This window comes from Anticarsia gemmatalis, chromosome 5 (assembly GCF_050436995.1).
Source record: "Anticarsia gemmatalis isolate Benzon Research Colony breed Stoneville strain chromosome 5, ilAntGemm2 primary, whole genome shotgun sequence".
Taxonomy (NCBI): domain Eukaryota; kingdom Metazoa; phylum Arthropoda; class Insecta; order Lepidoptera; family Erebidae; genus Anticarsia; species Anticarsia gemmatalis.
This window is the reverse complement of record NC_134749.1, coordinates 4,860,821-4,874,472: the sequence shown is the minus strand read 5'-3', so window position 1 is coordinate 4,874,472 and position 13,652 is coordinate 4,860,821. Positions and strand designations below refer to the sequence as shown.

The following is a 13,652-nucleotide window of genomic DNA, read 5'->3' as shown; positions in this document are numbered from 1 at the left end:
TTCGAGTTTCGAGAGTATGACATTTAAAATGTACTGCGAAGATAGTTTCTTCGACATTCGCTAGAGGCGCTGATCAGATTGTCAAACACATTTTTTCGGTAGCTAGCCGGCTTTCGATATTTGGGAATCGGGTTTCTGATCATTCGATAACTGCTGTATCTATGCGAAAAGCACTTTATTTTCAACACAAGTGGTGTTGTTTGTCGAATCATATTTTGATAATGCCTACTTGTTTTAATATATGTATAGTCACAGGGGTTTCAAATCACCCTTTCTTGCCTGCACCCCTTGCTTTGCATTCTTGTATTAATTTGCCTCTCGAAGGCTTAACTGTAATTTTGTTCTGTCACACTAGTTTCTGCCTGTAGCTTTCAGGTATGTAAAGGTGTAAAAAGGGTATTATGTGAACTTGGAGACTTACTTCGATAGTTGCTGTAAAGGCTCTTACACAAAATTGTACGTGAGGATATATAATCGGAAATTTTAAACTGGGCACAATGCCAAACTCTGGACTACTATTGAGAATAAACTAACGTAAATTAAAAAAATGAGCAATAGGGCTTTATCCGGCCTTGGAACCCAGAACCTAGCGGTGCAGTCACATACACTACTGACCGCGCCAGTTTAAAGTTGAGTCACGTTTTTATTAGTAACTAAGTATGACGTTTATGTTTTCACCTACGACCTTTAAAAACTCATAAGTAATATAACGACTGCATTTTAAATTTCACAATAAACGAAACCGCGAAACCATTTTGTTTACAATTTGTTAACTCATCATGCAATTAGGCCACCCGAACACGAAAGATTAACAGCACAATTAAATTTACAACGAAATGTGCACGTGACTTTTAAATCAAGTCATGCGATGGGGAAAAGCTGACTTTTTGTCGCAGTCTTTTGTTTATTGTATGTTTTTTAAAGAGGAAGTTGAACTTTGCTTTAGAAGTAAACTGGCTTTGGTAATAATTTTGTACATCAATTAAGATAATAAAACTACACGGTTAACATAATATATTATGAAAAATGTTGATCACAAGATCTCATGGTTTGAGTGTTGCCTATACTTTCTTATTTCTGTAATTTACATCGGTTGATTCAACTTGTATGTATATAAAAAAGAGATATTATTAAATCGTAAAATTAATCAACTCTTTAAAAATAATAAATGTACGACAATTAGGTATTCACAGCGCACGTGACGTCACAACAAAGTAAGTGAAGCGATGAGAAAAACGCTCGGATTTGTGAAAATATAAGTTTGGCATAACGTAACGTTTTCCTCCCGTTATTTCCTTGCAGACGCAGGTGAGATTTATCTTCGGATAATTGGATAAAGAAAGCGTTTGCGAGAAGTGATACGAGGTGGAAGGAAGGTAGACAGAAAAAATCGTAAGCCAATCATGTGTTACTTTTGAATACCATCTTTTGTTTGTTTTGTAATGGATTGTATCAAATTGGTAAGTTATCTTATGAATATTGATCAAAATTATTTAAAAATATTTACTATAGGACTGATATTTTATAGTCAGATATATTTCTTTGTGTAATGAACTTATTGTGTATAAAATGTCTATGCAAGAACTTGACTTTAAAATTATTGTTTTGACGACATTGTCGCGGACGATGAATTATTTACAGACCTAAAAATCTCATCTAAATCAAAAGAAGAGAGAGAAAGAAAAAATCTAATGAATAGATAAAACTAAACTACGGCTTAATACCTATATTCAAAACTATCAAAAGTAAATAATATTAAAGTTACACTCGACCACATTAAATTAAACCTGTCAAACACACCGGATTAAAATAAGACACAAAACACACCACAGGTTGACCAATCTCATTTGTAACGAGCTTTTACATAGTGCAGAATTAATATCGGAGCGGATACCAACAGCCACCACAAAATGTTCATTTCATATGAAAATGTGCATACATAACTAAATAACATATAGAAACTGTAATATCAGTGAAAATATTTCAATACAATGAGCGAAATTCTCTGATTGAATTTGTATGAGGTTTATTTGATGGTTACGGATAGTTTGCTTGGATTTATGTTAAAGGAAATGCTATTTGTAGATCAAAGATTTGAGTTATTAGTTAATGCGTTCTGAAGACCTTTCGATAACTAATAAAAACATTGTAGAAGATTTATCCAAAGTAATTACTTATATTTTTTTTTCTTTCCATATCATAACAGCCATGGTACATCATACGTCTCTTGACTAAAATTCGGTAAATCTTTATGGTATTTTCTTAGTCGTAAAAAGGAAGACCCGTTAGTAAAGATAGATCTTATACTATACTTAAAATTAGTAGTAGTAACAAACATATAATAAAACAATACAACTTACATTTAATATTAGAACAACAAACAAACATGTAAAACATGGAGAGTTAATTAGTGCCCTCAAATTACATTTCATATTCGACAACGGAGAAACAAACGGGAAAAATGAAACAGCTAATAATTCTACAGTTCGCAAATACCGCACGAGAACAATCAGAAAATTGAAATATTTACTCTAACTTGAATAAAACTAGGCAGAACACAATGTGTGTTATGTGAAATGTTAAACATTGAGAACAGAACCTGACTACACACAGAGTTTAGCGTAGCGTGCTCTTACAGAATGCACTACTTTCATATTATACATTTAAGATATTTGTGCTCGTTTGAAAAAGCATTCTGCGCCAATAGTTTCAGAGAAAAGAATAGAGTCTGTAGTAAAACACATCAATCTGTAATGTAATGCCAGTGCACTGGTGTTTACACAAGTTAAACTCGCTAGCGACGTAATTGATTAGCTTATTTAACAAACAAAGTGCATTCACGTTGCTCAGACTACGCTCACATGTGAAACAACAGCCTAAGGAGTGATAAAAAGTGCGACACACAATTTGAAATTCTAAACAAAAATTCATACACTCTACGCACCTAAATCGTATATTTGATTTTGTTTTGCGGGCAGTGAGTGAGTGATTTAGAAATGTATTTACAAAGTGAAGCCCCAAACACACGAAAGGGTTAGCGTGGCGTAAATTGAGAGCGGTGAATAATTCATAGATATTTTTGGCATTACCTTGACCATTTCACGAAATGCGACAGTCAGCCGCTTGCGCAGGAATACGCCGCGTCCGAACTTTACACCGTATAACTTTTAGGCACTTAATTTTATTAACACTATCTATCAAAGTTTCTTTTTATTGTCTTCGTCGCAGTTCAGGATAATAGCGGGTCCTGAAAATTAATTTGAAACGTTAGTAAACTAATCAAGTTTAATGTTTACATAGTTATGAAAACAAAATGCTCGTCTCAGCTGTGACAGCAGTTTGGGAGAATTCATTTTATTACAATCTGTGATGCAGCACGCACAAACTTTGTCTAAGTAAAGGTGTTTTCATAATTTAACTCGGTGTACACTAATACCACAGGGTATACTCATTACAGAAGCAAATGAGCTTGAATATTTTCTGTAACTTTTTTATTAATATTAAAGTTGTTAAAGCGAGCGTGTTGGGTATATATGAGGTGTGGTTGATGTGTGGTTTCAGCGGGTTATGAAGCTCGGAATGTTTGAGCGATGAAGCAAGAGACATGCCGTTAAATCGACAGTGTAATAGGTAACCAATTTAGTTGGCCCGATGTGGATATTGGCAAACCTACTTTTTTCTTTTTAAACGAGTTTCGAGTTTGCTCATCGGAATTAGTTTACACCGACGTTTGATCGGATATTCCTTTAAAGAAGTTAAGCGACGGAAGCGAATAATCTTCTTTTTTACATTTTATGGACTCCAATATGCTTGTTTGCAACTCTGTTGAGTTTAAGAGTGGATTTTCAATATATCTTGTCGAGTATAGTAGGGTACAAAATGTTGCAAGGATTATGTTTTAAATTATAGTTAGCAGAATTAGACTAGAATTATAATTCACACTAAAAGTGTGAACATTGTTTCTGAGACCTTATCTCGGAAGGTTTACATTGAAACTTATTCTGTTATATAAAGACATATTCATTTTTCCAAACATCAATAAACTGTTAGTAAATCTAATGTTTTAAAAAACTAAACATTTTTAGGAGAAAAAGTTTGTGCAAAACGCGCGCTCTACATAACTTCGTTAAACCATAGATAAACCATTTATTGTCGATGATAGAATGTTAGTCGATTTTCATCCAAAAGTTTAGGCACCGTTCATGGCTACCCGGTGAAACTTTAAAAAATAGTGTAAAAACTGAATACAAAATGATACAAAAACTGTGTTTTACGGGCAGTGGTTTATTAAAAGAGATATTTGTTTTTCAGAGCTGATGTGAATATTTTTTCACATATTGTAAATACGTTTGGCAATATGGATGATCTGTAGCGTAAGTAATGAATTACTTTTGCGAATTCTGCTTGAACAAAAGCCTGGAATGGAGTGTATTAAAATCGTTGGAAACAGCGTTTGTAAATACCGATATTGAATATTGACACGGGATGCAAAAATATTGGAATTATATTTGTCAAAGGGTTTTTTGTGTGATTTTTGCTGGAAAATTAATATGGACTAGCTTTTTATAGTAAGCTGGTGTGTATTCTGCTTTTGTATAGATTTTTGATTAAACACACCCATGACTTTTATTAACAGGGATATGAATAAAAGTAGTTTTATTTTTCATGTAAATAAAAATGAAATAAATGTTCACGTTCCGTTACTGGTACTCTTTATGTGTCACCTCTAATTAAAGTTTTATGACAGTAGGATGCTTCGAAAATAATTATTTAAAAAAATTAACTGTTTTTTATGTGCCTTCAAGTCAAGTCCTTTTTAAAGTCGGTTTATAAATGCGTAGATATAGCGGTTTATACAGGCAATATAGAGTAAAGTCGCTAGTTCGTCCGATTGTAAAATTCCAATTATACCCGAAACTGGAACTGAACCCAATAAATTGCCGTTTACCACATGGGGTTGGGATAAACTATAGGTGTGCTGTATAACTCTTACCCTTTTTGGGAAGTCGGGATCACAGGGGATCATTATATCAGCTTGAGATATTAGCATTACCATCATCTAAATAGGTTTTAGTTTTTATTGGGAAAGTACAACTACAAAAAACTACTTTTTTTATAGAAGGTTACAAAAAACAAAATAATAAAAGCCCCTTGTTGGTACATTTGTAAAGTGCAACACAAGATTTACGAAATCTGTATAAAGTAGCGCGATTCTCTACTACTATCAACCACCAATTAACTATCAAAAAATGTTCTACGAAAATCAGCTCAGGAACTTTTTTTTTCAGTATACTTTAAATGTCAAACTCTCGATATTCGATAGCATCGACTATAGAGAACCGCGCCACAAAAGGTTCATGTACATATACAGCGATAGAACAAGTGACAATTATTTTAATTCGAGTGAATTCATGACCAAAAATACATAACTAAGTTAAAATTCAATGGCTAAATTAACTTACCACGATATTTAGTCTTAAGCCATTTCTATTCCTCTAATACATTATCTTTTGGTTGTACGAAGTCATTAAAGTCACATACTTTCCCATTCCTTTACAACAGACGGCATAAGTAATTACAATTCATCCGTTTAACCACTTACAAGTTCCATGGGGAGTCATTTTTGTCAAAATTTTTGTAGTCAACTTGCATGAAGTTAATAGCAAGTCTCTACGGTGCTCGGTGCCTTTCAACAATGTTGTCGTAATGTTAACATAAAAGGAAAACTGACTTCATTATGTATTGCGACATGTGGCTATGTTTACGACTTATGAATGTTAAACTGCCTTGTTATTTGGCTTAGAAAATACACACATTTTAATAACTCTTTTTTTATTTTCGTTTTTGTAACAATTACTGCAGTAAAGCTGCACTTTCCACTATTTTAAAGTGATTTATTCAATGACTTATGATTGGACGAGTACAAGGGTTTTTTCTTTTAATTAGTAAATTGAAAAACAACGCTCTCTCTGACGATAATTGGCATCGAAATATATCTCAACCGTGACGAATAGCGATAAAACCCATACAAGTATTACAGTTCTGATTAAAATAGTGAAAAATACTTTTTGTGTGCACACGTTAATTAGGTTTATAACATTCCAAGTTTAAAGAAATCAACTTGATCGTCCGAAGCACAACTTGTGCGGTATGACACCGCGTGTACTTTTCCTTCATTTTCGAAATTATTCAAATTTTCGTAATACACCCCCGTAGAGGTAACTTTTTAAAGAATTTAAATTAGTAAAACAAGGGTAGGGCAAAATATATGATTTCGGGAAAGCGTATTATGGATACGTCAACACAATTTCGTGCTCAGGGAAAGTTTAAAGGAAGTTGTTACATTAAAAATTTAAAAGTTGTCGGATGTGGCGAACTGTGTAGTTAGTAAAGTGAAGGAATGTATACTTGTAACACGCGCCGAATGTATGAACATGAACTCTCGACAGTAGCATTTAAATTATTAACATTAAATTCAACTTCTTTGTTCCGTCTGCTGAAGTTTTTAAAAGCATTTTTACTGGTACGAGGTTAAAGTTGTTTATGAAGTAGGGCTTACAGTTTTTAGGTGAATTTGATTTAAAAAACTGTGGAATAAAGTTACAATTTAAAATCGAGAGGAAAGAAAACCCTGATGCACTGATACTATACTAAGTAATTATTGCAAAACTTCACCCTACCGTTATAAGCCTTCTTAGTTACATTTTCACTTATTTTAGCTCAACAAACCTATACCGTATAAAACAACGTAGCAGACTATGTTCCCGCCAGTGTAGTTAATCAGGGGAGATTAAGTCGTCGTGACCTCTCCGACAGTCGCGCTAGGAGTTGCCCGAACATTCCCTAGTAAAGGAAGCGAGATTCGACCGTGACGATCATTTTTCACCAATGTTTGAAGCCACGTCAAAGGCTTTCGGGCGGCTTGAACCACTTTGACACTAGGTTGGCCACTAACCATACAACGAGGGAGAGACCAATGTTTGGTCAAAAGTTTGTCCAGCAGATTTTGTTGGAAACTAAGCTAAGGTTAGGTATGTTTTAATTGCTGCATTTTTGTAAATTCTTTTAGCAATGATAATTTACGTGATTAGTTTCCTCCATGCGATTATTTATACAGCTAATCGTCTGCATAACAGCTTTATCAAGTATAGAGGTAGCTTATAACTGATTTCCAAAATGTACCTGATTGTTCCCACATTGTGTCGCCTTGATTGGCAATTGATATTACTGCACACATTGTCTACTAGACAATGAGATCATTAAATAAAATTATTTCTATTTCATTAACTAAATTGTATCATACGCGCAATTAATCAATCGTCGAATTTTCTCATATACTTTACTTGAGCTATGATATTGTAGTATTAAGAAGTAAATCATAAATATCTAAACATTTCACCACGAAATATAATTTAACGAGCAAAAAATAATATATCGCTTTGATAACATCAACAAACAACTTTATCGTAGACGATCTCAGTACTTAAACACAAGGGATTAAGTCATTCCGGTTGCCGGAAACGTGCCGTCCGCGCCGGTTCCAGTTTTGAATTGCCGGAAGTCTTGCCGCCACGGTTTCCGAACGCAACAGCGTGCGTTTGACCGGTTACAATCCGTTTTGTTTGTGAGCTTTGCATCTTTCATGGGCCTTTGTTTATTTGAATACGGAATGTTTTTTTTTTCGAGTTTTACTGGTATTTAGAATTGAATGCCTTTTTAGGTTAACCTTTATGGTTTTGTAACTACAGTTTTGAAAAAGACTTGTGAGAATCATTAACAAAAACTTTAAGAAATCTAAATACATCTGACATCTGTTTCGGCGAAAACAATTAAAATAGAATAAAATGTCTGCAATATGGAACTTTTACTCATAGTAAAAAGTTTAAATTCAAGATAGTGTCGCGTGTTTATCGCCTGCTTCTAATCACATGACGTACAGAAAAACTTCCACAGTACAGGCCATAAAACATTTTCACGGTGGCTGACAGAAAACAAAATTTTAATTGGCCCCGACAGTAATACAGTACAGATACATTCATTTGTTTTGGCCCAGTTCACAACACTCGGAAGAATAATCTTACACGAGCAATTTATGGGAAACTTTTTATTGACTGCAGTTGCTGAAACGTAGAAAATATTGTTTCTATAAATACATACTCTTATACTTAAAATAACGAATGCGAAAATTAGTTTCCCTTGATTGTGGATTTAGAATCAAAGTAAGGTACCAACTACCACACGTTGGAAATCGCGTTGATCTCTTTCATCATAAACTGAATGTAAATGAATAACAAGGATGTAAACTAAAATACCTGATTAAAACAAATCTACTGGTCATTGTTTTATAGTGTCTAAAACTGTGAGGCAAGTATTATACGATTTAAATATAATTGTTCACGATTAAGTTGCTAAAAGGATGGATTTTTAGTTGCCCGTCTAAGAGCACCTCAACCGGATGCCTTCGAGTAGGAGCGTACAAATTGTGCGTGAACCGTTAGTGACACGCGAACCACCAATTACAGGGCGCGTAGTGTTAAAAATTAATTTATATATTACCTCGCCCTTTTAACTAACGATAACGCCCCTTCTAACGTTATATATTGCTCTTTTTACTCAATATGTTACCAAACTATTAGTAGCAAAACAGAAATGGATTACAGCCATTAATAAAATGACTGGGATTGGATAGTTTTGATTCATGTCGTGTGTTCAGGCGTTTAACTAATACGGGTATCATGTTGTGTTTTACGCTGCGTATGTTATTTTAGCATGTTAACGGTTGGACAGCAGACAGGAAGATAATTAGGCTTCCATTATAGGATTGAGAACAAAATTCGTTCGAATTCTGTCTATCATTTGCAGATGAAATGTGAAATACAATGCTAATTAGCTATGAATCAATTGTTTGTAAACTTTGTTATTTAAGCAAAATAACAATATTGTAAATGTACGAGAGTTCATAAAATAAGGGCACAGTTTTTGTTCACATTGATCCGCCCTTAGATATTCTTAAAGACACAAGAACATTTTCTCAGCGATAGAAAGTAAAAGCTTTCGTTCCGTCGCTTAGCTATCTCCAGCAGTGGCGGTCAAACGTAATCCTTATAAAAACCGCTCTCCCCACAAAGTGCTCCGGAGATATAATATCACGCAACATTTTCTTGTTAAGTGTTGTTACGTTAGAAAAAACTTTCACGACGAAGTCAGTTAAAAAGAGCTATCGCCATCAATTGTCACCTGTAGGCAATAAGCGAGACAACGACACAAACTTACCTATCGGGAGGGCCTTTTATTAGAAAACTTTTATCCGTGTTATACCTAGAGGGCATGGTAAAATAAAGCTGCGGTACGTGTTGCAAATAAGACATAACGACTGGACAAACAACGGGATTAAAGTTAACGATAGGTGAGATAGGTCACTGCTCGATTGGTAGCGAACTTGCAAAGCTTTGGTATGCGAGTTTCGATTGTACGGTATCAATTGAGGTTTGAACACATAGTTGGCTTTGTGGTACCTAATCAGGTAATTTCGGGTTGTGGGTACTGGTTAATTTTATGCTGTGAGAGTGCTTTCAGTGTGCTTACTTGATTTCGATTGTTTGTGTTCAAATTCCAGTTTTGCACAACTGTTACATGTTTCGCAATCTACATTTATTCAATAGGAAACAAATTTGACTCTAAATATATTTCATACACTAACCCCCGGTTTCTGAAGTACATTTAACGGTAGTTTATCTATTCAATAGCGTCAAAACTCATACAAAAAAAAACGCTATTGAATAGATAAACTACCACTAAATGTACTCATAAACCGGGGGTTAATGAGACAAAAAAACCTGGTGCGTGAAATCTTGCAACTAAAGTGGTACTACTTAAATAGCGGCCATTAGATACTTCGTTCCCGGGGTATAGTTTCACTTTGTCGTCATTCTATTCATTGTTAAACTTAGTCAAAACTGATCAAATATCAGAATGTCAGTTGACAGACAGCGTAATTCTATCATCCAGCGATAATAGATACCTAATAGTTAGTTGAATGAAGCGATCATGTTACAATTGAAACTTAGTTAGATGCCAATACTGAGATTGAACAGTGTCACGGCAAGTTAGCGACTTGGACTTGACTTGATGAGATTACTGACTGTTCGCTTGTGTAATATTGTTGTTACCAAGTTGTTAGTTCAAGAATTTAGAACCTGAAACTCGCGAGCTTGTACAATGCAAAGGCTATTAGTAAACTAAATGTTTAGTTCTCGATTCTAAAGTGAAATCAATATCAAATAAGTGGAGTCAAGTTAATTAAATGTGTCTTCCTACTGGGCACGGTTTTTGCGATGATGCCCTTACTCTGTGGTAAGGAATTGCGTTACTTCAAAATTTTATAGAAACAATTTAAGCATATTATATTTTTACGGAACTCGATTAGCCCGTATTTTACATCTATCTTCAATATCTAATTCATGATTAAACAGTTTATTATTTTTTTCTACCCAAGACGACGGCTTATGTTTTATTTAATAAAGAGGTTTTTTTATATGACAGTATTTTTGTCCACTCTAATGAAAAGTAATTATCATAGACTTTTTTCTGACTGCAATAATTGTTATAAAAAACATTCTAAAACAGTCATAAAACATTACGTAATCGTAAGAGTACGTACGAGTAAGTATCGGAAAGATAAAGCGCCAAATACGTACATCTCTTTATTCCTCTTTTCTACTACGGGACTTAGGTAGTGGTACTTTTTAAATTTTTTAACAGATTTTATAACGAGTAGCCGATACGAGCAGTACTTCTAAACTGGCCATTGGGAATACTCGGTCGAATGGATGAGTTAGTTGGGTATCTCGGGTTTCAAAGCAGCTTATCTTGTTTCATGCTTTTTGGAAAAAAATCTGCAGAGGAAAATGTATGAAATATTTTGATAGCGGTTTTGAGTAAAGGAATATTAAAAGTGGAAATGTAATACCGTAGTTTTAATGTTGGTTAGTATGTGTATTTACAAAAAGTTTTTTTAGTAGTTTTATTACAAACAGTCATGTATTAACGACTGTTGATAATAAATTTATTAAAAAGCCCCTATAATAACTCAAAGTTCTAAACACAAATGACTAAAAAAATATTTGAGTATTCAGATCCAAAAGGCTCAAACAACTGATATTTTATTACACGAAACTATAAAAACATCAAATTTAAATTCCATCAAAGTTTTGTAGGCCGAAATAAAAAATGTACACAATACGCAATGTTGGGACAAACAAAAACTATGATATCGATAAACAACTAACATAATAACGAATAGAAATTTCACGTGCGCTTTTATAACAATGCTTTTGTAGCGGACAGCATGTAATGGAGATGCTGTTAATAAAATAACTATTGCGAAAACACACGGGCTTCATGCCTCGCGGGCATCGAAGTAATTTGAAAAATAGCAGAAACATCACCGCATCGCGCACTGTTTGTTCAAGCCATTTCATACAAAGTAAAAGCGAATATCAGTGAACGTAAAATCCTGCATTTCATATTTAAAAATCTGACAGTACATCCAATATTTACTTTGTGCTCTTTGATGTAATTAGTCGCGCTGATTGGGCAAAGGCTTCAGTAACTATTTGAGCGGTTCCAATAATAAACAATATATTTATTCGTGTATTTATTGGAATATGCGCTATTTGTTGATTCACTCAAAATAAATTGTAATATTAACCGGTTGTGTTCGCTATATTATGAAATGCGTTGCCATAAGTCTAGGTTCTCGCGGCGGTAGAAAGGACTTATTGGACAGAGAATTAATTTCCAAGGCAACCGGGGAAATAAAAACGTAAGGTGCTTATTGTTATGCTTGAGAACTTTATTTAGAAATGCTGTCAGAGTAATCTTATAAACGCAGTGCAGTATTAGGAAAAACATTTCCTTCTTTGTGGCAATTTTAATCAAACATCTGTGACAATAATAAAATGGTTCTGTGCTTAAAAGAGACATTCTTATAAGTTACTAAGATATCTAAATCGCAGTTACGAAATACTTCCTTTTAAATCTTGTAATATCTTAAAATACTCACAGATGTCTTAGTTCATGTATATATTTATTTTGATACTAGTTAAACTGCAAACAGACCAATAAAAAGCAACTCATATCCTTTTTGAAGTCCAAAGCGATACCGCAGTGCAATTCTTAACGCACACAATAATAAACACATACCGGCGCGCGCCATCCATCTTTAGATTTTACTGCCGTTCACATCCCGACTTCAAACAGACAAGACGAAACGTGAACAGTATTGTCGATAAGTATAAATATCGATATCGACAACACTAAAGCGAGGAAGATGACGGACGGGCGGCCATTAGGCACTGAGCGGCGGTTATTGCTAGCCCACGACGCGGCGAAGCCGACATTTATATTGTTCCCGAGATAATACCTTGTTATTTAGCGCACAACACTAATATCACAATATTTGGTCGTTTTTTCGTTCACGTCGCTTCTCGTTAGTGATGTACTTACATTTCCATTGAAACGATCCAACGTTTTTATAATTTTTGTCATTATGAAGGTTTCGGCTAAAGGCGTGATGCAATACGGTTTTTTTATTTAAATGCGTATTGTCATCGTCGTTTTGATAACGTGCTATTATGCGAAAGAAAAATTAAATATGTTTTACGAAAAATGTAATATAAAGCAGATTCTTTATAAAGCGTCGTTTTATTAAATTTCTTAAAGCTCGTAATATCTTAACTCTTTACGATGTAAATTAATAAGCGGCCTTAGAATTTAAGGTCGAACTATAAATCTGTCGCACATTGCGCACTTGGAGTTTTTATTATTTAAAGTCTCATTACATTATAGCTGTTTTAGTAATAAAACCTGTTACCATTGCAGGCGGAAAAAAAAATAAGAAAAGCCCTGAAACTACGAAGTATTAATTCCTCAACTTTTATTCAAAGCAATAATCTACATGAATTATTACATCTGCATGGCTAGTTTGATTCTATTGGCATCAGTGCATCGCGTTGTTACGAATTTAGTTCCAAGGGAATGGACAGATTTTGCACAAATTATTATTAATTACATAAAAAACATTTTTTTTCTATATGTTTAAATATTTCAATACACAGTTTACAGAAACCAAACCTGTAAAAAAACGGTATCCTAAAAGTAAACAAGACAAATTCTCCTTGTGTTGTGCCCTCAAATTACATTTCATATTCGACAACGGAGAAACAAACGGGAAAAATGAAACAGCTAATAATTCTACAGTTCGCAAATACCGCACGAGAACAATCAGAAAATTGAAATATTTACTCTAACTTGAATAAAACTAGGCAGAACACAATGTGTGTTATGTGAAATGTTAAACATTGAGAACAGAACCTGACTACACACAGAGTTTAGCGTAGCGTGCTCTTACAGAATGCACTACTTTCATATTATACATTTAAGATATTTGTGCTCGTTTGAAAAAGCATTCTGCGCCAATAGTTTCAGAGAAAAGAATAGAGTCTGTAGTAAAACACATCAATCTGTAATGTAATGCCAGTGCACTGGTGTTTACACAAGTTAAACTCGCTAGCGACGTAATTGATTAGCTTATTTAACAAACAAAGTGCATTCACGTTGCTCAGACTACGCTCACATGTGAAACAACAGCC

General features: G+C 34.1%; 2 protein-coding genes across 7 annotated transcripts in view; one reads left to right on the top strand and one right to left on the bottom strand.

Annotated features, from left to right (window-relative positions):
- Positions 1-13,652, top strand: part of LOC142972873 (odorant receptor 4-like) — a 323,505-nt gene that overhangs the window by 47,301 nt on the left and 262,552 nt on the right. The window lies entirely within an intron of this gene.
- Positions 1-13,652, bottom strand: part of heph (polypyrimidine tract-binding protein 1 heph) — a 422,565-nt gene that overhangs the window by 224,849 nt on the left and 184,064 nt on the right. The window contains exon 3 of one of the 6 annotated variants that reach the window (XM_076114250.1): positions 3,090-3,247. The exons of the other annotated variants lie outside the window; for them this stretch is intronic. Coding sequence (XP_075970365.1) covers positions 3,090-3,098 — 9 coding nt within the window. The 5' untranslated portion in view covers positions 3,099-3,247. The remainder of the gene's footprint in view (positions 1-3,089; positions 3,248-13,652) is intronic. 6 annotated transcript variants of the gene reach the window in all.